Source organism: Lissotriton helveticus, chromosome 1_1, assembly GCF_964261635.1.
Source record: "Lissotriton helveticus chromosome 1_1, aLisHel1.1, whole genome shotgun sequence".
In the NCBI taxonomy this organism is placed as follows: domain Eukaryota; kingdom Metazoa; phylum Chordata; class Amphibia; order Caudata; family Salamandridae; genus Lissotriton; species Lissotriton helveticus.
Genome location: NC_136057.1, coordinates 584,034,773 through 584,062,411, shown reverse-complemented (window position 1 = coordinate 584,062,411; position 27,639 = coordinate 584,034,773). Strand labels below are relative to the sequence as shown.

The 27,639-nt window shown below is 46.0% G+C and overlaps 1 protein-coding gene across 8 annotated transcripts in view; it reads left to right on the top strand.

Moving 5' to 3' along the window:
* C2CD5 (C2 calcium dependent domain containing 5) overlaps positions 1-27,639 on the top strand; it is a 1,003,795-nt gene that overhangs the window by 575,522 nt on the left and 400,634 nt on the right. For all 8 annotated transcript variants that reach the window (XM_078674090.1, XM_078674088.1, XM_078674089.1 and 5 more), the window contains one exon: positions 19,399-19,585. In XM_078674090.1, the coding sequence (XP_078530216.1) occupies positions 19,399-19,585 (187 nt within the window). The remainder of the gene's footprint in view (positions 1-19,398; positions 19,586-27,639) is intronic.

Here is a 27,639-nt window from a genome sequence, read left to right as displayed (position 1 = left end):
TTAAAATAAAAAAAATATATAAATGAAAGCATCCCACACGGAGTCGGACCCTGTAGTGCCGATATTGACTCGCATAAATTCACGTGCCTCTAATTTGAGATATAGGACGTCGTCTGATGATGAAAAGAAAGAGCGATCAAAAGACCATGATCTTATAGGAACTTGCACAATACCAGCGAGATCTAGTACTACTGCGGAGTGATCAGACAGATGAGAAGGTAGATAACTAACATTGGTTACAGAATCTGTCAGACTGCGACTAATTAAGAAAAAATCAATCCTAGATTGATGGTGATATTTAAGATTGAGAAACGAAAATCCAGGTAACAAACCTGCCCTTGCACGCCAGATGTCAGTATAACCATATTGATGCATGCAGTTGAGTAAGAAAGCTCTAGACTTAGAGAGTATTTGTTGACGACTAGATGGAGTTTTATCTAGAGCATAATCGAGCACGATGTTAAAATCCCCTGCTATAATAATAGGTTCTGGGAAGTGCAAAAGCTGAGAAAATAAAGCTTCCAGAGCTGAAGAGTCATCTCTATTGGGTCCATAATAGCCTACTAACGTCAGGCGTGAACCCCCTATTTCTACTAAGGTGATTGCCCCTCTACCCCCTGTATCTACCAACTGCCTGATTAATCTGGTAGTGATCGTTTTTTTAAAAAGAATAGTCACACCTCTTACATTAAGCGATTGAGAAGTAGAAACTGATAAATCTATCCACCTATTTCTTTTTACCAAATCAAGAAACTCAGCCTCAACTAAATGTGTCTCCTGGAGTATAATGACCTGCGCATCAGAATCCCGCAGATATTGTAAGATCCTATTTGCCCTTGGCTTGGTGCGCAGGCCATTAACATTCCAGGAGAGGAGCCTAAGCTTACTCATAATCAATACACCGTCCACTACACCTATATCTGTAGAAATATAGGTGCAGTGGACAAAAAAAAGACAAACAAACCTTGACTAAATCACTAACCATAATCATAGGCGGTGTGAAGTTAAAATAATAAGTCAGCAACCAAACCAAAGATGAGGAACTAGTTTTACTTTTTTCACCAACCCCCTTCACCCATGTGCCCCCCCCCCCTCCCATAAGGAACCCTAGTACTAACCAACCGGAACAAGGCCGGTTAAGTGGTACTCCCTACCCTTTGCTGAGCCCCCACAAAGCGCCACTTTCTGAATAGAGTGGAGCTAGATACCCCCTTTTCTTTTTTTTTTCTTTTTTTTTTGACTCTTCTATTATGTTATATATATATATATATATATATATATATATATATATATATATATATATATATATATATATATATATATATGTTATTATTAATTTTTTTGGGTACTTTATCTCTCACATAAAATTTTTCTACTTATTCTATTAAGTTTTTATTTCTTTTTCTTTATTTTATTAGCACATTTATTATTTTTTTCTATATATTTTTTTTCCCCTACGTCCCTTACTTCACTTTTTTTTTTTTTTCTCTTTTTCCTCTCCATCCCCTGCTTCGATCTGCTTGTTTTGAGCAAGAACCTAATAATATTAGATAGCGAGGAGCAGGAATATTCGCCCATCTGCAATTCAGATCCACTGATTCTTTTGCATTTAATTTTTACTATCACCTTACGTTGCCCTATATCACACTTAATAGGGGAGGGAGATTTGAGAAAGAAGGAGCGAGAGACATAAAGAAATTATGCAGCCCTAGAATCCCAAAACCCTAAAAAACCAGGGACCCACCTCAATACCAGACACCACTCAACCAGAACCTGAGCCAGAACCAGAGGCAGTACCTTCCTTGGCACCCCAAAGGACATCAATAGATCATCAGCCGCCTGTACTGAACGAATGTTAAACATTTTGTTATTAAACATTATCTTCAAGGCAGCAGGAAACCCCATTTGGACCGATACGCCAAGCTTCCTGAACGCCTCCATTCTCCTACCCAGCTCCCACTGCTTCTCAAGGGTAGCCCCCGATAAATCAGACCGTATTTGGAAGGTGAAGCCTGCACCTGCTAGAGATTTTTGTTTAAGAGCAAGGTTGAGGATATGTTCTATTAGTGAATATGTGTAAAAATTCACAAGGATCTTTCTTGGCTTTGTTCGTTGCGGATTCCGCCTGAATGGCTCTCTGTGGATTCGTTGTATATCGGTGGCTAACTCCTCTTCTGATTGTTCCAATTTTAAAGAGCTTCTCAGAAGTGTAATAATGTAGCGTTTAATCTCAGATCCCTCGCTACCCTCGGGCACATTTAGTATACGGATATTACTGCGTCTCGCATTGTTTTCAAGAACTTCCATTCTTTCTGCCATTACTGAATCAACTCTCTTAATTTCACGATTTCCTCTTTAGCATTATCGAGGTGAAACTGAACTCGGACAAGACGGAAGTCCTCATCCTGGGATCTTCGCCCTCCGCCTGGGACGACTCCTGGTGGCCCCCAGCACCGCACCCAAGCCAACCGACCACGCACGCAACCTGGGCTTCATCCTGGACCCCTCCCTCTCGATGACCAGACAAGTCAACGCCGTCTCCTCATCGTGCTTCAACACCCTGCGTATGCTTCGCAAGATCTTCCGCTGGATCCCGACCGAGACCAGGAAGACTGTCACCCAGGCACTCATCACCAGCCGACTGGACTACGGAAACGCCCTCTACGCCGGAACCACAGCCAAGCTACAGAAAAGACTCCAGCGCATCCAGAACGCCTCCGCCCGACTCATCCTGGATGTCCCCCGACGCAGCCACATCTCCAGCCACCTGAGGAACCTGCACTGGCTCCCCGTCGACAAGAGGATCACGGTCCGGCTCCTCACCCACGCACACAAGTCTCTCCACGACCTGGGCCCCAAATACCTCAACGACCGCCTGACCTTCTACACGCCCACCCGCCAGCCACCAGCCTCGCCCTCGCAGCCGTACCACGCATCTGAAGAGCCACCGCCGGAGGAAGATCCTTCTCTTACCTGGCTGCCAAGACTTGGAACTCCCTCCCCATCCACCTTCGGCTGACCCAGGACCATCTTGCCTTCAGGAAACAACTCAAGACCTGGCTGTTCGAGCAGTAGCATACCCCTCCCCCCAAGCGCCTTGAGACCCTCCCGGGTGAGTAGTGCGCTATACAAATGGCATGATTGATTGATTGATTGATTGAACTGACATGCATGCCACAGTTTTTTCCAAGACTCCTGTTCTTGAGAAGAGGCCGTCGATCTTTGCATCTAAAGACTCACAGTAGCTTCTTATCTCGCGTTGGATTACTGCAGACTCCTCAAAGCCCCTTTTAATATCAGCCGACAGCGTAGAAAACATAAGCTGTAAAGAGGAGACAGGAAAGTTTGAGGATGTTTCAGAGGAAAGGGCTAGGGGTCCAAAAGGGTGCCACTGTTCGAGTCAATTGTAGAGACCAATTCATTATCGACTGCGCTGTGGCTACTTGCGAGCCTATTACTTAGAGGGTCAAAGAGCGTCATCTCTCTCCCCTGAACTTCAGATAGCGCCACTGCCTGCGTGGAACTAGGATTAGTGTCGGTATTATCCATTGGAAGAGTTAGGGGAGTAGGCGGATCTGGGGGTATTGGTTCCAAGATCTCTTGCACAGAACAGGCATTAGACGTACCCATCTCATCCACTTTACTTGTGACTGGGGATGGAGAAACTGTAGAAGGAGTACATACAGGCGGAGCAAGTGAAAGAGGGCCTGCTGAATGGGCTGAGTGGGCAGATACAGCGAGAGGGAGCCCGGACCCCGGGGGATCAGAAGATGCCAACATTACAAGAGTTGTTGACAAGACAGGGGGGCCTGGGAGTGATTGGGACTGAACTAAGTCAAGCACTTGAGGGATGGCCTTAAAATACGAACGCAAAGAAGGCGTAATCTTAGAGTTAGAATCAAGGAGAGGCTTAGCGAACCTAGTAGTTTTATTTGACTTGAGTAGTTTGTTAGTCCTTTTTGCTCGTTTAGCTTTTACTTCCGCATGCAGGTATGATGAAGGTTTAGAGTTTTTAGCGGGATTAGGGGGGGGGACTCAGAAGGCTCCCAGCCGCCCTCTGCACCGCCCAGGGATTACGCCCCACTATCCAGCCTTATAAAAGTCTGATTGTCAACCTCAACCTCCAAAGACAACCTCCTGCTCCCCTCCTTTTTTGTAGAAGGCCGACCCCTGTTAGCACCTCTCTTGCTTTTTCCCCCTAAAGATATAACTGACTGGGGTATCTTAATACCTGGACCGGAGGGTGGAGGTAGGGACTTATCCGAGAGCGGACCAAACGCTTTTGCTCTCCGCGTGGAGGCTCGCGTAGCAACCCTCGTAAGGCTGCTAGAACGCACCCCCCAAGCTTTACCAGGCGCTTGTTCGAAGCCAGCTCCAACAAAGATATGTAACTTATTTTGTGCGTCCGTAGCCCCCCACCAACAATCTTCCCTTTCACCTCATCTGTTGTGAGCGCTGCTGCTGTAAGCACTGCTCCGGTTTTTGCCTCCGCGCTATTTTCTTCTTCCTCTGCTACCTCGGGCTCCCCGGGCTGACCGCCGCCTGTGAAGACGCTGACTGGGGGGTCTCGCCGGTGACTCCACTGATGCCTCCCACGACGGAGCTCCAGGGCGGCCCGAAACCAAGGCCTCAGGCCAAACCGATGGTCCGAAAGTTGCGAGTCACAATGAGCCTCGGAGCTGGGCCGAGAAACAGCCGGGTGGAAGCACATAGAGACTAAAGAAAGACCGCACAACAGCGGCAGTGCCGACTCCAGATAAAAAAAAAAAATAATAATCTGTGGCTTAAGGAAACTTTTCAAGCGTTAGCTAAAAATATGAGCTTTAGATTCCCCCAGCGCTCATATTTTGCTTAGACGCTAACTCCCAAATGATGCAGGCAGATGATGGCAGAGACGCCCTGTGGAGAGCTCAGCACGGAGTACCGCGGCAGCTAGCCGGCTGCCGCCATGTTCCATCAAGAGGGAAATCTCAATAAATATCCTCTATTATACTTTGGAAACAGTTTGCCAACTGATTACTGATAAATTGGGACTGGTGGTTAGTAGACCTACTGCTAGGAAAGGGTAACTTCATAATCCCTGCAAATAAATCCTAAAGCTATTTTTTAAAAACTTTTTTAGGTAAAATATCCTGATTCTTCCTTACAAATTACTGGTTTGTATTCACACATAGCTGCTCTATAAAGGGTTTTATCATCAGCCAAGTAGTTTTTCCTCCATCTCTATCCTATCCTTTGACAGTTCTGTTTGTGGGTACTCCGATTGCTAGAATACCAAGGGGTAGGAAGACAAGGGCTTTTCTGCCTCACATGATGATATTGCCCAATATTACAGAGAACTATAGTAATCCATTTATTAAAGTCAGCAGCAGCAAATACCATGGTACCCTGTATTACGGACAAGTTCCCTTCCAATGGTGCAGGAAAATTTCTTTGTTTCACCTTACCACAAGTGCATGAGAAGCCTACCGAAGAAAGAACCCCAGCCTTGTTTGGTATGGTGTGTAAAAATAAAGGCTATGCCAACATGGTCTGACTAAGTTAATGGCAGGGAAATACTTTGCTTTAGAAGACAAGGGTTAATATACATAGCTTGCAGCGTGTGTCCCGCACTGTGAGTGGGGAAATCATCAAGCGGAGAGAAGTCAAGAGTATTTAGCATTTCAGTGAGTGCAATCATTTCTTTATTCAAAGTCCTAGAAAAGTGACAGTTAAAGTCTTTTTGAATAGTCAAATTGAATTAAAGGTTCTAGCAGGGATCTTAGTGATTGTATTAAAATGATTTCTAGGGCCTGGAGGTCTGTATAACAGAACTCTTTAGAGGGAACTTAATGCATTTACTTCAAAAGAAAACAGAATATCTTTGCAGTGGGATGATTCCAAATTGAATATAGAGCCTTAAATTGTGTCCTTAAAAACCACCATTAATCTGCCCTTTCACCTTATTTAACCAGTCTTTTCACAGTATGGAATACCCTGCTTGGATTGCAATGGCTAAATCAGTTCCAGAAGTGTCTCATATCCATGTTCCATTAAAAATACAATCCCTGGTCTGTGTGCTTTTGACCAGCGAGCTGGTGTAAAGAAGAAAACATGAAATGGCATCCAGCTCATCCATCGGATGTCATGAATTGATGTATTGAGCACTGTTAGCCTTAAGCAAGTCAGCAGAAATAACCTCAGGTACCCATTCCCTCTGTGTGGACATAGTAGTATGTTATGTTATATCGTTTACAATCTCAGCTTATCCAAATTTATGAGATGTATCTGCATCCAGAATGTCTTGAACTTCCTACATGTGTTGAGTTCCTAAAGGAATTGGATAGAGTTCTTGCTCTGCTGGCTAATACAAGAATCAATGGTGATGGCAAGCTTCCATTTGGCACGCCAGTGGTGCACCTGTTGCAGTGGATGCCCTTCTAATTTGTCTAAAAAGCCCACCATGACCAGGGGGTGTGTCTTCAACTGTGATGTAACACACCCAGTAAAAGATAGGTGGTGTAAAATAAAAATACAAAACATAGCCCAGTTAATTCTGGGCTATGTTTCCAATAAGTGGCTATGTTCTGATACTCCCAAAGTATCTGCGTTAGTTACCTGAGATCCACATCCCCACCAACACAAGGGGTCACTTGATGGAGTCCCTTTGTGGAGTCTAGAGGGTGTGAGATACCAATAAGTGGCTATTTTGGTGGCTGTCTTTATTCCTGCAACATTATGTGCTGTGTGTCCGGCCCTATAGTAGATGTCTTCCCATTCACGTGACGTGAGCTCGTGGCCTAGTTCTGATTTCCAACGTCTCTGATTCGGGGACTTATTAGGCGCTAGGGTGGTCTTAACTGGCTCTATAGTTCCGATATAAGGTGGGTATTGGACGATTTGGATAGCAGACATTTCTCCAATGTTCTCAGTTGGCGCTGCTCCTGAGGGCGAATATGTGGATGCATCACGCTGTGTCTGATTTGCTGGTATCGATACTGCTCGATTTCAGAAAGGTCCTGTTAACGTAAGTCCACGAATGTTAGGGGACAAGACTCATCAAAAAAGTGCCAGATGGATCTACATCCCTCTTGGGTCCAGCGGAGAAAGGTCTCCACTTCCATTCCGGGGGTGAATTCTGGGTTGTCTACAATGGGTGTCAGTGGTGATGGGAAAGTTGGTAATGCCCTACTTTCAGCTACCTTGTCCCACGCCACAAGGGGAGCTCGTGTAACTAGTGAGAGGTAGAGGCTACTGGGATGTGCTTGCTTTGGGAGGAAAGGGATCTTCCACAGTGACTTCCCCGCCACTGCCCTGTCAATGAAAAGCCCGTGCTTTTCGGATTCAGGATGAGACTACTCCACAAATGTTCTAATCTGAGCTGCCCAGTAGTAGCCTGGAAGATTTGGAATCCCTAGTCCTCCCTCCCCTGGGGACCTGTAGTTTAGCTCCCGGCGTAGTCAGGGTTTCTTATCAGCCCATATGAAACCCTCCACCTCATGCTGAGGGTAATGTATGGTGCCTGGGAGGGGGGGTTCTAGTGGGAGTATCTGGAAAAGGAACAGAAGTTTGGGTAATATAGTCATTTTCACTGCCGCTATACAGCCTAACCAGGACAGTGTGTACGGTCTCCACTGGCTGAGGTGCGACCGTATTTGCCGGAGTAGAGCAGTGTATTTCAGTGATGTAGTTTGTTGTAGAGATGTGGCGAGTTGTATTCCCAGGTGTATGGTATTGCAACCGGTGCCCATTGAATAGGGTAAGCGTCTTGCAGTTCTGCTAGTGTGGAGGCCTTAAGAGAAAGGCTGAGAGCCTGAGATTTCTGAATATTCATTTTAAACCTCACCGCCTGGGAGAAGTGCTACAGCTCGGTCAGGAAGGCTGGAAGGGAGGCCTGGGGAACTTGTAGTGATGCTATCACATCGTCCGCATATAAGCTTAGTGTGTGTTGTCTCCCCCAAAGCTTACTCCTTTATATTTGGATTGTTGCACATTCTTTGGGCCATTGACTTCATGTACAGAGCGAAAAGTAGGGGGGGAGAGAGGACACCCCTGCCTTGTCCCTCTTTGGATGGGAAAGGGAGAAGACGTATATTTGTTTACCCTGACTGAAGCCACTGGTCTAGTGAAGGCACTGAAGACTCAGTCTATAAATCTGACGGGGAGTCCGAAGTCACTCAGGGTTGCTTTTAGGTAGAGCCAATGTACCCTGTTGAAGGCTTTTTCAGCATCGACAGATAAAAGCATGCACTCGGTTTCAAACCTCTATGCCTTATCTATAATATGGAGTAGTCTCTTTGTATTATCTGCACATTGTCCGTTAGGGACAAATCCAGCTTGGTCTGGATCGTTCAGGCCAGGAAGAAGGGGAGACAGCCGCAACACCAATATTCCCGTGAACAATTTTAGGTTAACGTTAAGGAGAGAGAACGTCCTGTATGAGGCGCAGTGTCGCTTGTCTTTACTGGGTTTGGGTATTACGACCACTGAAGCTGCTAGCATGGTTTGTGGGAGTACTGAGGAGGACCCGATGGCGTTGTATAATCTTGTGAGGACCGGAGCGAGAATGTGGCAGAAGGTCTTGTAGAACAGGGCCGTGAACCCCTCCGGGCCTAGGGACTTCAGTAATTTCTGTTTGGAAATGGCTGCAATTACTTCCGCTACCTGAATAGGGGACTGGAGAGTCTCCGCCTGTTCTGGTGTTAGTTTGGAGGAGGCCGCTTCCTGCAAATACTGGGCTGGGGCATCTGGGGGGAGATTCTGTGCCTCATAAAGCCCTGTATAGTATTGGCGGAATGTTTAGGCAATCTGTTGGTCTGTCTCACGCAGCTATCCCATCTGTGTAAATACTGAGGTAATCCCGGATATCTGTCTCTGCATTCTCAGCCTATTTGCCAGTAATCTCCCACATCTGTCGCCTTCCACGTAGAAGGTGTGGCGTAGCCTAAGTGCTGCGTATTCTGCTCTGTCTATATCTAAGGCTGCTAGTTGGGTATGTGCTGTTTCTACCTGTTACCAGATTCTAGGGGCACCTGTTAGTTAATGTATGCGTTCTAGTTCTTGTACCTGTGCCGTCAGGAAATTTCTTTTCTCTCTATGTATTCTGTTATCTAGGGCTGCAACCGCTATAAATTCCCCCCGAACTACTGCTTTCAGGGCATCCCAGAGGGTTGCTATGGGGGTCTCGGGCATATCATTGATAGACAGGTAGTCCTGTAGGGTTTTGGAGACCTGTTGTACCACCTTGGGTCGGTGTAGTAGCGTGTCATTTAGATGCCAGGATCGGGACGGGTGGCCGGTCGACAGCAGGGAAAGATCCACTGTCACCGCCGAGTGATCGGACAGGGTACTTGGGTGTATGTCTACTTGTGTGACCTGAAATTCTGTGTACCCAGCTGGTAATCTACTCTTGGCTAGGTTTTATGAGAGTGAGAATAGAATGTGTATTCCCGGGCTGTGGGGTACATATCTTTCCAAATGTCGGTTAGGCCGGCGCTCTTCAGCTTCTGGACTCCCTCCCTGGAAAGCAAATCAGATTGCCCCGGTCTCTGGGCCGACCTGTATAGGGCATTATCAAAAGTCAGATTCAAGTCTCCCCCTAGTAACAGCAGCTTGTCAGGGGATGCGCAAATTTCTGCCACTGCCGCCTGTATACATTTCTCCTGTTCCTCATTTGGGGCCTAGATGGAGCCAACTGAAAGAGTGTTGGAACCAACCAGGAAAGAAGTAAGCCAGTAGTCTGTCCTTGAGTTCAGCCTGTTTAGGGCCCAGCTTCCCAGCGAACGTGTCTGAGACGAGAATAGCTACTCCCGCGGATTTAGTGGATAAAGAGGAAAAGAGCTGCTGGGGGAATACTCTATTGTGATGTCTGTGTGTGTCTCCAGGGAGGAGATGAGTCTCCGGAAGAAGGCAGATGTGTGCTCTGAATGTTCTAAACAGGAGATAATGGCACAGCGTTTGACTGGGTTGTTTAGCCCCTTAACGTTTAGAGTAAGTATTTTAAGAGTCTGTGATATTAAATCAGTCATGATATGTAGCTGTGGGAGTGTGCTGTAGGATAGGTTAGGAAGTCGCTGTGGCCGCGGGGTCTGCATTTTAAAGCAGTGACATAGTGGTGCAGTGAACCTTCAAGCTGGGCTAGGGGATCGCGAGAGGGAGGAAAACCCAACAAACCGAAACACAAACAAATAACATTGTGGTTGAGTCCTGTGAATGTGCCGGGTGATCAAACACACGAAAGAGGGGTGGAAGCGACTCCGAACATCTCATCCCACTCGGGCCCACCCTCTTTTCACATCAGCCAGTGAGAACCTCGGACGCCCCATTTCAGCATAGGTCCTGCAGTCCAGCTATGATACGGGGCCAGATCAGGCGGGGCCGGCCGTTTCCTTCCCTAAGGATGCTAGGACCACTTGACTTCCTTGGCTATGGTCTCTGGGTCTGGACGTACCGGAATCTGGGTGGGGCCTACCATTCATTTGCCCCGATCTCGCCCCCCTTCCGAGTTGTTGGGACACAATGGACTTGCTGTGAGATCCTCAGCAATGTTCAGTAGTTGGCAAGCTTCCTTCAGCGATCGAATTTGGTGGATTTTCCCACTAAGGCGGAAGATAAGGAGGAAGGGGTACCCCCAAGAGTACAGGATTTTATTGGCTTGGGGAAGAGACATGACTGGCCGAAATGCTCTTCTTTTCTGCAGCATGGAGGCCGCTAAGTCTTGATAAAGGGTTGGTTGGAGCCCTTGATATTGGACAGGGTGGGAGTCTCAGCCTTTTTGCAAAATGCGTTCCTTCAGCTGAAAGTCGTGGACACTTGTAAAGATATCTGCAGAGGAGCGGGGGAGGGTCTTCTCAGGCCTACTCGATGCACACTGTCAAGCTTGATCCCCAGGTCAGATAGGGCCTCCAGTATTGATCTGAAAAGTCCCTCTATGAAAGAGACGATGTTCTGGCCTTCTGATCCATGTGGAACCCCTCGGATGCGCATGTTATTACGTCTCAAGCGGTTCTCCAAAGCTTCGGCGCTTGCTTAAAGGTCGAGATGCTGATCCTGGGGGTGGATCATTTCTTGTTGGAGTTTTCAGCCCTGCTTGTACTCTGCGATTCCAACGTGTCGACCCTGTCTCCCAAGGTGTCCACGTCCCTTCTCACCTCCCCAAGCTCTTGGAATAGCTCTATCTCCATTGTTTCAGGTCCTCCTTCAGCGAGACGAAGAGTGCTTCAATGAAGGAACGTGTGAGTGGAGACTCTGTTTCTCCTGGGTTAATGGAGTCTTATACCTCTGGCGTCTCAGTGTTGGATGTTTTGAGTAGGAGGTCTTTAACTGAGCGATCTTTTTTGCCTCTAGTGGCATCCATGTTAAAATGTGTAATCCTACGGGGTCCCCCCTGTTCGCCTTTCGGGAGTCTCTCCGCGTGCTGGTGACGTAGGCGCCATGCATGGATGCCTGGATTTTTGTTTTTTAACACTAACTTTTTAAAGGTTTTTCAGATTTACATACAAACTTCTTCATACACATCAGGACATATTGGTACCACTGCGGTTCACCGTTGTGTGCAGTGCTAGCGCATACATGGTCATGGTGCCAGTTCAACATTACAATTTGCTCGGACGCTTGGATAATGATGGGGCGCTGGTTGGGCTTGAGCTTGTCCCCTCCTCAGTGCTGACTGTGAAGGCCAAGGAGATGTGGCCCCTCCGATCTTGGTGGAGGCCGGTGTCATCGATCGAGTCCCGGCATGTTGGGGCGGAGCACACGCCCTGCAGTCCGGACGGCCGCCCCCTGGTCTCAGGAGTCTCCGTAATGAAATGAGGTGCTGTGGAGGTGGGCTTTACTGATGCGGACTCTCCCTTTGCTTTAAAGGTGTGGCCCCAGACGGAGCAGCGCCACCGGCACGGTCCTGTCCCACTCACCTGGGGTCCCCACAAGCAGGGCTGTGCCGTCCCTTGTCTTGCCGGTGCAGCTTATGTGTTTGTTTCTCTCTGCCCCTTGACCGTTGGTGAGTGGCCCCTCTGACCCACAGCGAGCTGTCGTGGTGGTGCTTCCCGAAGGGGAGGGGGGCATCAATAGGCCTCCTCTTCTGCCCGCAAAGTATCTATGCGAATCCTCAAGTCCGCCGTCTGGCCTCTTATTATTGCTGCGGTCTGGAGCTCTCCTAATAAGTCACTCCCTAGGGCCACACCAGGGATGACGGGCCCTCTTCCCCCCATTTCTCAACTCCTGCAGGGCACACGGCAGGGGTGAAGCTCCCCCAGCCAACCCCCCCCCCCCCACGAACTTCTGCAGCACAGTCCCGAGCAGAACCACCTGTCTGCCTCAGTAGGGCACCAACTCTGGCCAGGCGCTGAACGCTGCTCCCTCAAGCGTTCTGGCTCAGCGCTACCAGGACACGCTGTCTCTCTACACCGCTACACCTCCCAGGTGTTCCCTCAAGTCCACAGCCTGGCGCGTGCTGCTACTGCGGCGTATGCCCCCACTGGTGCTGCCTGCTCCTGATGCTGCTCCCAAGCCCCTCCACCCCCCGCGGGGATGCCCGCTCTCTCACCTCCTACTGTCACCTCCAACTGTCTGCTGCTTCAGGACTCCCAGTGGGCGGGGGCCCTCATACCAGGCAGTCTCCAGTAAGGCATGGCTCCGACCTGTGGACTTTCCGGTTTGATGCGGTCTGGTGCTTGGAGTTCTCTCACTGCAGCTTCTCCTCCGGAGTGCTGCTGTTGTAGGATGACCTGCTCTTGAACCCACGCAGCTTGCCGACCAAGCTCTGAAAGGGTCAGTGCTCATCCATGGCCTCCGGTGGCTACCTGTATCCTGGGTCGCGCAATGCTAAGTCACCTCGCCGTTGTGCGCTCGGCGCCACTCCTTTACCGAAAAAGGCACCTCTTCAGGCTCCGCCGGCCCTGCCTTGGCTGTCTAGGGTCAGGAGAAGACTCCGCAGCGCAGCAGCTCTATGCCTTGGCAGTAGGCCCAGTCGGTAAGATGGAGTGACGAGCAGGCACGTCCTAGTCGGTCGCCATCTTGACCACGACCCGTGTTCTGTTAGTTTGAGGTGGCTTATATGCTAACTGCTACTTTATCTGAGGTCCTGTCTGCTCAGAGGTTGTTTCAAACTCTGGATTTTGGAAATCCGTGTTTGGACTGGATTATAGATTGTAGTCTGGAATTTTTGTTGCGTAATGCAGCAGGATTGCATCGAGGGATGTTGGACAGATCGCCTTCATTATGTCACGCGGTCAGCTAATATTTTCCAGAATTCCTCCTGGGGTACAATGCTAGATAAATCGGTGCTGAGAAATTGATATTTTTTTCTTTTTGAAGGTCGGTCTTAAACAAATATCAGTTAGGTTCAGTATTGTAACTCTGGCACCATTTTCTTTCGATAGATTTGTTAACTTTTTTTGGCTCCTGCATATTAGATGGTGAGAAAGTGGATAATTAGTTTGCAAGGATTTGTGTTCTTCACAAGTAATAGGTCAGCAACTTTCAGTTTTTTGGGAACCAAGTACCATATTGTACCACTTTACTGTCTCAGTGTAACAAGGATGAGCAGTCCAAGGCCTACTTGAGGGACAACACCCACTTATCCATTGTCCAGTCAGTGCTTTTCATTCTAAAAGAAAACTAATTTTACACACATCCACATGCACCAGCACCGGCCAAGAAGATCCAGGTGAACCCTACAGGTTCTTCTCCCTCCTCAACCGGTCCATCCTTCTGCTGTTTCCCAGAGGGTGTTTGAGAGGGTGGGGGGTAGCGCCAGTGGCCTTGGAGAAACTAGTTCTTGTCCCTGAGTTCCAACTGAAATTGGAAGTCCCTTAGTCCTTCTCTCCAGCTTGGCATTAATCTGACGTTGTTTCCCCCAAGTCCAGACTGTTCTCAATAGTCTCTCCCTTGGATAGGGATTTTTACCTGGGGGTGGAGCGTTCCTCTGCCCAGTGCTATGGTAACCTATCACACCTCTTTCCCCTGCTCCAATCCTACTGCACCACATTTTGAGAATTTCCAAGATGGTGCCCTCAAATTGTAGTGTAGTTCCTATATTCCTTATAGGCTCTGCGCATTGGAATAATATATCCTATAGATTAGATGTAGGACTGAGGTCGACTAGGTCTCTCTCGAATATTCTAAACTTAATAGTGAGTGCCAGCTAGCTCAGAGGTCACTAGAAACTTTCTCGAATTCACAAGAAGGTATTAGTTTCTGACAACCACATAAACATGACAACTTTGTTTCCCAAGAATAAGAAATATATCTCTTAGAGTCGTAGAAACAATCGATAAGTATTTCACTCGTGCTTGCTTCGTTTCAACAGAGTTGTAGAGAAATAGAGAGACAGGCGTTTGCAATAAAAAGGTTTATTGAACAGTCTTCTTTCTCATACAAGGGAAGTGAACTGCTACAATTGTTAAGCACACTGCAAAGTATAATGCGTACTGCGAGACTAGTCTTATAAAATAATACTGTAAAAGCATTGTATGGTTTCTAAGCCATATAAAAATACATACATAAGTAACATTGACTAAAAATACTCAACTGGTGCTTCTAAATACGCCTACCCCAATGTACTTAACCTAAGTCTAGTATGCGGGAAGAAGTAAGTATTGTGTAGCATAGGTTTAGTTGTTTTTGCCAAGAATCTACCCAAGATTTGTCTAGGTTGTAATCGGCTCCATACCTTAGTTTAGAATGAAGGAGGTTTGGTATCTCTGTCTCGGACTCGATTTCCCAACACCCCGCAAGGGGTGCTTCGAAACACTGGAGCTGGATTCTCGGCGAGAGAAGGGCAGCCTCTTGATCAGTGTGTCAGCTGGAGAGTCTGCTTCCTTCGGCACTTGCTGTACCGAGCTGCGTCGGGCAAGTAGATAGTCGAACTGCTTCGAACCACCGTAGTTTGCCATAGCAAGCGAAGGTATATTTATACCTTAAAGGTGTTTAGGAATGCCACAGTTTGACGTAAAGTCGGGCATATGAATGTCAGGAAAGAACCCCTAGGGAATAGTTGTTCTTTGCAAAGTACATGAGTTCTTGGACAAATCAATATTCAAGCAAGGGGAAATTCCCTAACTGCTTAAGTCGATTTTCCAAGAAATCGTTGTGACGTTTGGTACTGGTGGAAGTAGCCATGCCTGTATTTGGGTCGCATGGTCTATGCCTAAATAAGGGATTGATTTCTATGCCTATATAGGGGCAATGTGAATTGTACCTATATAAGGGCATGAATCAGGAAAATTCACTCGGAGCTCTAAACGCCACACAACAAAATGGTCTGTTTATAGACTCTCTGAGCCTAACCCTGCCACAGCTGCCTCTTCCCTTCCCTCCAAAACTTAAAAGGGCAACCCGTCCTGTGACTGGCTTAAGAGTTCTGGCTGGCCTCCTATGTTTCTGGGGCCAAGTGCAGTGTGAAATGTAATTAGCCCATGCAGATTCCATCCCCACCCTCTCCTCTCCCAGGAGCATGCCTAATTATTTGCTCATGGCCTTGTTGTGTGGGGAGGCCTGTGATCCTACATTTTGCCAGTAAGGTAATTAACTTGGTTGAGCAGGGTGATGTAAAGGTTTGAATCTAATTAGAAGCAGTCAGAGAAAAATTATTTTTGAAGTGCCGCTAGGAAATGTGGAAATTAATGTCTGATCTGCCTTCGGTATTCTGATTTACCATGATATGGGTGCATCAACCTAGTTTTTAAGTCGAACAATGAGAAACTGGAGTGTGATGCATATTTCGCTCATAGTGTACAACCCAGTAAAGCACTCTATGTACTTCATTGAAGCACTACAGATGCACATACTCACACTGATCAGGCCTGTCCAGGTCAGCACCAATCTTTGAAGGGTTTACTATGTGACATGTTGAACATGTTGAACAGCAGCCATGCTGGTGTACAACATGGCCATAACAATATAGCAAAGGAAATAGATCTTGCATAGATGAGCGCTATTGGCTTTGCCAATTCTTGTTTCTGATAGGCTTTCCATAGGTGTACACGCTGTGCATATCCGCTCCACTCTCTGGACATACCATCACCCTCCTTACCCCTAGCCGTTTATGATATCTTCTATTAATAACTCTTGACGCTGTCAAGGAAGATTTAAAACCGAATGCATGCTGTGAAAAGTGATTGCGATAGTAAAACTCTAAGGAACATTTTACCATAGCAATTAGATTAAGACCTGCCCACTCCACCTAGATGACACTAAACAATCCTTTTTCAATCAGTAGATTTGTAGAGCACTATTTGTCACCCAGGATGATATCTAGATGCCAATCTCTATTTACAGAGAGGACCACTGAAATCAACATTCACTTGTCTGGTTTGACTTGGAGCCTAGTACATAAGATTAATGTATTGTTATGCTCTTTTTCACGGTCCATCTTCTTGAGGTAGGACAAAATAGGTATTTTTGCCTAGTGGTAGGATAAAGTCAAACCATTTGGCTACATCCTCGCGGCGAAAATAAAAATAAATAAAAGAGTCAGCGGTTTGACTTACCTATTATCCTACCTCAGATTTTATGAATAGGCCTATTGTTGTAAAGCTGGATGTTCTGGAGTTAATTGCTTTTGCCTTGTTGTTGCTACTGTTCTTTGATTAAGCCACACCTAAACTAAATTCAAGATATGGTTTCACTGTGATTTCTATTACATGGTCCAGTTTACTAAGCCCCAGACTAAATCATGCTATTACGTCAAAAAGTAATGTTAGGGCACATTTTACACAGAAATATAACAATTGATGGATTATCATTTTGCATAATTACGTGTAATTGTACATAACTTTCCTGTGATTTCACATCCTTATGCAAAAGCAAATTACGTAAATTTCCCATACCTCTAGTTTATCATCACAGCCTTAATAAAACGGCCTCTTAGGCGGTTACAGTACTGTGAACTAGTTAAGTGGGATATTGCCACTAAACTCAATACATTGGATATAAGTGTTCTGTAAATTAATGAATTGCTCTACTTCTCTTTTGAAGTGCTAACATTTTGTGCACAACTAAGTACCTGTTATGATTTTTTTCATAAAAATGTAAATGTTGATATTGAGTTTGTAGGTTGTTGCAGATTATATTGGTTCTTGTATCAACCCTGGTACCCTAACACTTTATTTAAATACAGGTAGAAGTTCTGTATTTTCTTCACCATACAGTAGTTGTGTTCCTTGGTTTTAATGGGCAGACGACTTGTGTGTCATGTCCTTCAGTCCTCACACTGCGAAGCCACCCTATTCAAGGCTACATTTATTGCTTTAGATAATCCAGAGCACGACACAAAATACAGTCAAATTCGATCTGTCTATTTAACAGGCCAATATTTATTCACAAACTAATCCAATCCAAGAACTTTGTTGACACTGAGGTCAAGGAAAACATGGTACAGCCGACACGTGTTTCGTGGTGATGATGACTTTTTCAAGGCTGTTAATTTAAAATACATACATTACATATTTGTAGAAATTCCTTATTTACATACATTTTGTTCAGAAAGTGTGAACTAAAATGTATCATGAAAAGTGTGCAAATGAGGCATATGTTACAACATGATATTCTTAGACGCAAGTGAAGATTAATAGTGATCATAGTGTTGTGATGAAACACTTAAGTAAAGTAAAGTAAAGAAAAGATAATACGTTTTTAGCCCCACCAAGTAATATCTTCCGAAATCAAACCTTAGAAATAAAACAACCAAAGAGTGCAGTGATTGGAAATCGAAAGGAGAAATAGTTTTTTTCTATCGTAAACACCATAAAAAACATGTTAAATAAAAATTAAAGCAGGCAGGAAATGACCTCCTAAATTTTAACAGGCTCTGGGTTATGTAAATGCCTTTCTCTATGGAAACGCTGTTTCTATATATATTTGTATACACTACTTAGATGGCATAGTGTGCATCCATTTGAGCACACAGGACTTTTTGTATTCTAATTTTATTGTGATGTGCAAGCTGTTTGCTCTTACCACTGCCATCTCATTCTCGTTTTATTAGGTTGAGCATTCAAGACCTCTTGTGTAAACTTTAGTATATACTTATGTGTATGTACTTTGTGGGCACTGGAGGTCAGCCCTAGGACTTGTCTGCTTCCGCTTAGGAACTTTTTTTTCTGTTCAACTACCTCTATTTAGTATTAAATCTATTTTATTGACAAAATACAAAGCAAAAAGACCCACAGTCAAAGTCACCTACAACTCAGCGGGCCGGCTATTTAAAGGACAATTGCACAGACGAGTCAATGACAATAATGGGGTTTCAATTGTTAAACACAGCAAGCCGCCTACAACCCAACCGGGCCGGCCGTTTCATGAGTGAGAGGAAGAGCGGTGAAAGAGGCCACTTGCTATCATACTTATCAAGAAGGCAGCTAAAGACCCCCAGCCGTGGAACACCCCTCAGAGGTGACATCCCCACAAAGTAGTCCAATTCCAATCATAAGCCCTGTCAAGGAAAGCGTGGGGTGCCGTGTAGATAAACTCTAAATACATACCCCAGTACTGCCCCCCTGGACAACTCACCAAGACGGGCTACAGTGTAGAAGAACACCTGCATTGGATCCCTTTCAACAAAACGTAGGTTAGGCTCGCCATCATGCAAACTACTATGAACAAGAAAAGGGGGCAAAAGTAAAAAAAAAAGAAAAAAACCCTATAGAACAAAAATCTACCCACCCACCCTAACCCAGAAGCCCCTACCCCAACCACCTCCCCCCCCCCCCCCCCCCCCCCCCCCCCATGGTCCACGTCCACCGAGAACTTTCAACCAGCCATCCACCCTCCATCGACCACCGCCCTCTCTATCCGTATGCTCCTACCCCGTGTCTGTAAAACTACCTCTATTTAACTGTCTTGATACAAAGCAGCAACCAGCAGAGGTCAGTAAAATACCAGAATTGCTTTCTGCTGTGGGACTTTCTTTTTTTATTTTTCTGGCAATCGTCTCTATTTAACTTTCTTGATAGAAAACGACTAGCGTAGGTAAGTAAAATACCAGAACCACTGTAGCATTCTCTAGATTCCAGTCCATAGAAATTGTCTTCCACTAGCACCCATAGACAATAATATTTTTTTTCAAATCTTGTATTTTCAGTGATATGACCAGCAAAGCCTTGATTTTATATTAAAAACAGTGATTTGTACTATACCATTTCCTGCTGAAAGTCCATTTTTCATTCCATGTGTTCCCATACCTGGTGTGTCGCTCAGTTTGGTGCTTACTTTCCCTCCATGTTATAGAACAGTAGATGCTTCAATGATAGTTTTGTTGTGTGATTTTATAGCCGTCGAGTCGCAGTAGGATGCTGGATTCATTTATGAAACAAGAGATATGCTGCCTGCACATATGGTCTTCATTAGTAGATTTTATGATAAATGCGGTCTTAAGTTGCTGCGTGGGAGTTTTCTAATGAAAATGTTTTCACTCAATAGGTTATGTCGCTTGAAAAAGAAAGCACAAGCAGAAGCAAACGCCACAGCCATCAGCAACCTACTTCCTTTTATGGAGTACGAGCTACACACGCAGCTAATGAATAAATTGAAGCTAAAAGGCATGAATGCTCTGTTCGGGCTGCGGGTTCAAATCACCGTCGGTGAAACTATGCTAATGGGTTTGGCTGTAAGTTACTAATTAATCTAAACATCCTTTCAGATTGTATCTTTTTTCTTTTTCACATGTTTATTTTTTTAAGAGGATGGATCTTTTAGAAAAGTGTACTTTTTGACGTTCACTGAGGTTTGACCAAAGTCCACTTTGCACAATAGTAATTAAATAACAATTTACGTTAATAAAACACATAAACCATTATCTCATTAAAATGAGTACTTTTTTAAACTAAAAACAAGTGAGTAGAAGATGCAGAATGAATTTCACTTATTTCAATGACTTGTCATCTGTAATGAAAAAATTCTAACTTCTGTTTATGCTTTGATGGACAAATAACATTTTTTTTTGTATTGGAACGCAGCGCCAGCGGTGTTGAATATTGCTCGGGATCTTGTTCCTTTAAAGGTTCATCAAATAATTACCTTGTGAATTACTTGATGAGACTTCTGATTGCACTAGTTCTAAAAGGTGACTTTTTTAAACTAAAAACAAGTGAGTAGAAGATGCAGAATGAATTTCACTTATTTCAATGACTTGTCATCTGTAATGAAAAAATTCTAACTTCTGTTTATGCTTTGATGGACAAATAACATTTTTTTTTGTATTGGAACGCAGCGCCAGCGGTGTTGAATATTGCTCGGGATCTTGTTCCTTTAAAGGTTCATCAAATAATTACCTTGTGAATTACTTGATGAGACTTCTGATTGCACTAGTTCTAAAAGGTGACTGACAGTCTAAAACTCGCAAGCTTAATTTGAAGTAATTTCTTTTTTGTTTAAAATGTTTCCCATTATATATTGCCCTTGTACTCGGCCCTTCCACACACATTTCTGTCAATTATCAGTTCCCATTATAAGCGAGTCTGTAAAACAACGATTTTGTTTAAGATTCACTATCTTTATCATATTGTATATCTTGTGAATGCTTTTAACCGCAAATTCCTAATCTTTTGAATCCTTCCATGTGCATGACCTGATCTGGAAACTTCGCAACTGCTCCTGCACACCGGCAGGTGGCGCCATCGAACTCCGCATCGGCTGCAGCACCTCTGAATGTGAGGACACAGTGCAACATAAGGGCCTCCGTTGCACGCTGACATCAGTTTTTCTTTTTACTCCCTCTTTGATGGGAATCTGGAGCTCTGGAACTTGAGTCGGTTTATACCTATTTTCCCAAATTCAGAAAAACAGCAAGCTAAGGAAATGTCTCATCAAAGACTACAGGCTTCAAGCCATGTCTCAACTGCTGCAGACATATGTTGTCACAGACCCCTCGGTGTCTATCTTTGGTGCCTTTGCCCCAGGCATAATTCGAAATCATATGACAGATGCTCCCTGATACATCTCCAGGCCATCAGAGAGTGTTAGGTTAAAAACAACATCTTAGAATGTAAGAAGAAGGAAGTCTAGTCTCGTTCAAAATACAGGGTTTTCTTATGGTCCCCTCTCCTGTTATTCACCTTCTTTACAATAGTCTAAAATGAAATCAAGAGAGAAGTATGTGCGGAAATATAAGAAGTCCATGTGGGGTTTCAACATTTCCTGAAGCTCTTGTTCTAGGGAGAAGTCATGCAGCAGGTATGCCAAAGATCCGACTCCAGTTGCATCCTGATCCTGGTGCTTTTTTGCCCCAAGTTTTCGATTAAACGCAAATTGAAATCTTTAACAAGGTCTTTCTGCAGTTGTTTAGAGTGGTTTTATTGCTTCTGGTGTGCCTTTGGGCCCCATGTATCGGTTGGGGGCTAAGGGTGGCACCCCACTGGTGTGGATCCTTCTCTGGCACTGTCAGATCTTCTCTGGCCCTCTGCTGGCACCAGGCAGCGCCTCGACGACTATGCTGTAGGCTCTGGTGTTAAACCCAGATCTCTTGACTGGGAGTGAATGAATGATTATTTCAGCATTCCGCCCATCATTTGTTTGTGTGGCACTTTTCACCCAAAGCTGATGAAGGGTAATAAGCAGAAACCGGTCCCAGGATGCTTGTTTCCGGTCTAGGGAGGACCTGGCTTGGCAGTTCTATCTGGACTGTTCTCATGAGGCACAGGGTCAAGACTGATTTGCATATGACTGGGTCTAAACTAGGGTGGCATGGTGAGCAAAAGAACAATGGATTTAACCCAGATCTCTTGACTGGTGGCTGAATGAATGATTTATCGAACATTCCGTCCATCATTTGTTTGTGTAGCACTTTTCACCCTAAGAAGGATGGGTATGCCCAGATGTGGGTCCCTTGCTCACTGTGCTTCTGGATCCAAGCTAACCGGGCTGTTGAAGGGTAATACCCAGAAACCGGTCCCAGGATGCTTGTTTCTGGTGCAGGGAGGACCTGGCTTGGCAGTTTGGTCTGAAGAGTTCCCATGAGCCACAGAGTCAAGACGGATTTGCATGTGGATGGGTCTGAAATGAGGTGGTGAAGTGACCTAAAGAATGATGATGGATTCAACCCAAATCTGTGACTGGGGGTGAGTGTTTGAAAAGTTTCAGCACTCCGTCCATCATCTCCTTGTGTTCAACTATTTCCTATTGTTTGAGTGGATCCTGCACTGACCCCTACAAGGATAGGGGTGTTCAGGCCTGTCTTAGACATCAGGCTCCTGAATGCTCAAAATGCTGCCGCTGGCCCAGATTCTTTCAACCCTGGATCCCTGAGACCGAATGGAGTTCGTAGACTTGCAGTATGCATACTTTCATATGCTGATCTTGCAGTCCCACAGGCTTTGTCTCCAGTTCATGGTCTGGATGGATCATTATCAATTCACCCTTCCAGTTTTAGGCTCTTATCTCTCTTCCCAGCACCTCTAAAATACTAGAAAAGCTGATTAACATACTGGTATAACAGTTTATGGATGCTAACAACCTACTCCATAGAACTCAGTCTGGCTTTCGTACTGGTTTCAGCGCAGAATCTGCTTTCCTGGAAGTGGCTAAATTCATCAAAATTTATCTTAAGCAGGGTCATTCTGTGGTGGGGTTCCTACTGGACCTATTGGTAGCGTTTGACACTATGGCCCTTCCCATCCTTTTGGAGTGGTTAGGGACTAGAGAAGTTAAAGGTCTAGCACAATAGTGGCGTCAGTCTTTTCTATTAGACAGAACCCAGGCTGTCATTCTCCATCTTTTCATCTTAACCTCTATACCAGAGAGAAATGGTGTCCCTCAGGGCTCTGCTTTGAGCCCTGCACTGTTTAGAATGTGTATGGCATAGTTTGGTAAGATTGTGGAGTTCTCAACATGGTATCATATGCAGGTGAAATCAAATTGATGCTCTTCTTTCAGCAGATATATTTAAAGGATGTTTCAAAGGTGTATCAGACCGGACGAATGAGAGCTTATTAAAGCTGAACTAAGATAAAAATCTGAGATAGTGGTGGCCAGTGGAATTGAGATCCCTGAAGAAAATGCTACTTCTGGTCCTAGACCCAGTGTGCACTCATTGGATACTTCAATGATCTGTAATTGGGTCTGACATTATACTTGATTCGTAAGCTGCAGGTGGTTCAAAACTGTGCAGCTAGGCACAATTTGGATATTTTTATCGACAATCCGGTTCTTTTTTTAAAAGTCTACACTGAGTGCCAATGGAACAGTGTATCCACTTTAATTTCTTAGTCATAAGCCCTATGGACTTCTGTCAGAAAGGCCCTCTGTATCTTAGAGACAAGCCCACTCGTTATCAGCGTACAGCATTGATGTTCTCTGTCAATCTTTAATTGTTTCAGATCCCAAAAGCATGCAACTTCCTCTTCATAAGACCTGTTATTCAAACAGCTGAAGTTGGTTCTGCACTCAAACTTTCACAGACTAATGTGAGAACAAGCAGATTGGCCTTTGTTAGACTTGGCATCTTTTGGCATGATTCCCCTGAGTTTTTACTTTCTGCCCTCCAGGTTTTGACTCTGTTTTTGCTGGGGTAGTGTTTCTGCACACTTTTCGCACTGCTGATCAGTGGTAAAGTGCAAGTGCTTCTGTGGTAAAGTATGTTATGGATTGGTGTTTCCATGATTGGCTGTTTGGTTTTCTTGTCAGCCCCTAGTAAAGTGCACTGTGTGTGCCAGGGCCTGGGAATCAAATGCTACGCGTGGGCCTGCCACCTACGTGAGTAGCCCGGAAAAGGTACCTCAGACCTGCAATTGCAGAGTCTGCACGCAGTTTGTAACTGTCATGTCGACTTGGCCCGTGCACACGATGGCAAGTCCCTAACCTTCTCTTTTCATACATGTCAGGCAGCCCTAAGGTAGGCCCAAAGTACCCCTGTGGGCAGGGTGCAGTGGGTGTGAAAGGTAGGACATGCCCTGCTGTGTGGCATGTCCTGATAGTGAATTACAGTCCATTTCGTTTTCACTATTGCAAGGCTACCTGTTCCCCATGGGACAGAATGGGAAATTTGTTTATAGCATCTTATAAACATAACTGGCCCTGGGAACTAGGTGGGAAAATACAATTTTGTATGCCTGAACTCAGAATCTAACGATGCATCTTTTAGTAAAGGTGATTTTTACATTCTGTGTTTGAAAATACCACTTTTAGGAAGTAGGTATTTTCTTGCTCCGTCATCCTGTGTGCCTCTGCTGGAATGTGGATTGCCTGTCTGGGTTTTGGAGGACAGATGGCTAGGAAACAAGGGTGGCACCCGATAGTCTAGGTAGGTCAGGAAAGGGGTGAATAGGCCTATGCTTTTATGGGGAAGAGGGAGGAGTTTTCCTTGCACCTCAAAGGGCCTGATCTGCCTCTGACAATGCCATCTCCACCCCCTGCTGGGAAATCACACCAGAGAAGCCAGAACTGGTTCTGGCTGGGCACAGACACCCTCTGCCTAGAGGATCAAATGATTTTTGAATACAAATACTGGGGCCCAGACCCCTGTAGGGGAGCTGACCCCTACGCCGCCTCTCCACGCCAAAACTGATGCCGCTGCTTGCACCATGGTTAGAGGGCACCGCTCGTAAAGTTACACAATGCACCGCCCTCATCCCACACCACAGCATTGATCTACCGACACCGGCACCATCGACTCCCGTTCATCAGCCAACGACAGTGCTTCAGCAACGACTACAACGCTGCTTGCATTCTGATCTGCCAGCACCGTTACGAGCACCGCCTTCACCTCACTCCGCGACCCTGGTCTCACTGACGACGCCATCTGCCACCGCCACCGAGCCGCTGCGACCTGAGGGCACCACACACCGCACCGCTGCATTTCGCACCACAGCACCCGACGCCAGCGCTCCTGATCCCAACAGAAAGGAGCTTGACCTGCAACGCGAGTGACTTCAAGGGCCTCGGCGCCCTGCATCTCTAACAGGTACTGTTTGCAGGTTTTCCTGACACCGTAGCTGGTCCGCGATGCCGCGACCGGCCTGAACTGTTTGGATTTGTTTGCTCACTACTCCGTGATAGCCTCGGCCGGAGCTATCGACACCAAGGAACTGTTTTTAAGGTGTATTTTGATAACTGTAGATTTTTAAGTACTATATTGTGGATTCTTATCGTCTTTGGTCTTGTACATAAAAATATTGGCTATTTTTCTAAACTGGTGTGGTGTCCTTTTGTAGTGCTTACACTGTATTGCTGTCGGTTATGTGCAAATGCTCTAAGATAAGCCTGACTGCTTGTACAAAAGTACCAAGGGGGTGAGCTGGGGTTATTTTAGGAGTGTAACTCCCTTATCCTGACTAGGAAGAAGGGTCCCTACTTCGACAAAGGTGCAAGCCCTTGCCAACTAGAGATCCCCATTTCTAACAGCCTTCTTCAGGTGAAGTTTACTGATGTACTCGTGTTTGTTCTGTCTATCATCTGGGAAGGTCTTAGTTTAGACACAGTCAAGGGCTACCTTTCAGCTCTGTTGGCCTTTCTGCATTTGCCTGATTAGTCCTGTTTGTTCAGATCACCAGTTGTGATTTGTGTTTTGAAAGGGCTTAGTTATATTTCCCCCTGTTATTTTTTTTATTTTTTATGTCACAGCAGGACCTTAATTTCGTTCTCAAGTTTTTTGGGTCTCGCTGGTAATGCATCCGCAAGGATGCATGTGTCCAGCTGGAGACGTATAGTGATCAGTCTGGGGGGAAGGACGGACAAGAAAGTGGTACGCGCTCTCTTCCTGGATTTGTGTGCGCGAACGCGCACGTTCCGTCCTGCGCCGCCGCGCCGTGCACTTCCCTCCCATACTCCCAGCCTAACGCGCATGCATCCACACAGACACGCACTTACACACACAGACACGCAGGCACCCAGACAGGCAACCCCCCCCCCAGTCACACACACACACACGCATACACACAGACTCCAAGACACATACACACACGCACGCACGCACGCTCACACACAGACACAGCCCGCCGCCGCACGCGCGCGCGCGCACACACACATGTCCCCCGCCCTCGCAGCCCAACCTAACAAGGCAAAGCCCCACTCACCGGCTTCCTTAGCAGCGGCTCTCACCAGCAGCAGGACTCTTCCTCCCTTCTTCGGCACCGGGGCGCAGGGTAGGCTCCTGCCTGCTCCGGTGCTCTAAACAATCGCGGCTCTTTTCCGTGGGAGGCGGGGTAGGCTCCCGCCCTCCTACTTCTTGTTTCCGGTTGTCCCGGCCGGCCTGCCTGACTTCCTGGTCGCAGGCCGGCGGGGCGAGCTTTCGACGGACTGCAGCTCTCGCGTTAGACCCGATTGCGCTTTGGCCCCGATTGCGAATTGCTTGTTTACTTTGTAGGCTGTGGTGCCCATTGTTTATCACTGTGGAGGTTATGGTTCAGGTTGTTTATCACTAAGGAGGATATGGTGCACCGAATTAATTACGGCAGAGAATATAATTCACAGAAAACACAGTAGTTTCATTGCTGTCGTAGTCAGTTTCCTCTTAGGATAGAAGAGAAAACAATAGATCGTAGTTTTCACTGTGGAGGATATGGTGCACAGTGTTTCTCACTGCAGATTATATGGTGCACATTTTATCATTGTGGAGGATATTGTGCACAGTGCTTATCAGTGATTGTTTCGCACAGAGCACGATCCATCCATGGCTTTCTGTGCAGGGTGAATGTCGTGAGACTGCACCATAAAAGCCCATGCCAGAAGCAAACCACAAATAGGATTATATTCTCAACCAGCAGCCCGCATCCTGGGATGAAGAGTAAAGTAAACACCGGGCCAGTGTTGTGCGCGGCTTGTTGCTAGGTTACCGCACAGGCCACTTTTCGTCAGGAGCCCCACCTCTGAAGTCGCTACCAGTTCATGTTGGGGCGGCAGCTCTCTGACATGGACATGCAGGCCGCTGATTGGGTCATGCTAAGCGCTAGGATATACATGTTATTTTCACACTGTGTAAATAAATCAGCGTCACTGGCGTGCTGTGTAGCAACGGGATTTGAATAATTCTCAAAAGGCGCTGCCCTCTAAGCCATCCACCTAAACACGTGGAGCGCCAAGAATGTAAACTTCCAGAGGGTGTGTTTAGAGTGGAAGGGCACTCTTGCTGCCTTAGAAGAAGAAAGTTTATCTTTCAGCAAGCAGTCTCTTTGCCGCTCGAGAATTCCAGACTGATTGAAAAAATCGAATAGATTCTTGACTTGGAAGCATAGTGTTCAGGACCAGCTGGTGTTAAAAGGTGACGCCCTGGTGGCGCCTATTGTAGAGAATGTTCTGTAGTGGCAGTGGCAGTTTCTACTATTCCTCTAGTATGAAGATCTGGAAATTGGGATCCAGATAGAGAAAATCTGCGCACAGTGGCACGAGGTAGTGTCACGGATGAAGTGATTTGCACACTTCAGTGAGGCTCATTGCGTCATTGCATAGAATGATGGGCAAATGGTACCTCGGATCCCTCCAGCAGTCCCTCATGCCAAGAGTTACATGAATAACCTGCTCAGCGGTCAAAGTGCATTGAAAAATGAATGGGAACGGTGATGTTGCATGCAATGGGGGTGGTAGCAATGAGCAGGGGGGCAGGGTCAAAGGCGCGGCTAAAAATTAAATTATTCTGTACGTTTTTATTTTGGTCTTACACCGCCAGCTAGCTACACTTAAATGGAAAATACATTTAAAAAGATGTTACTCCATGGGAAACGCACTACAGTA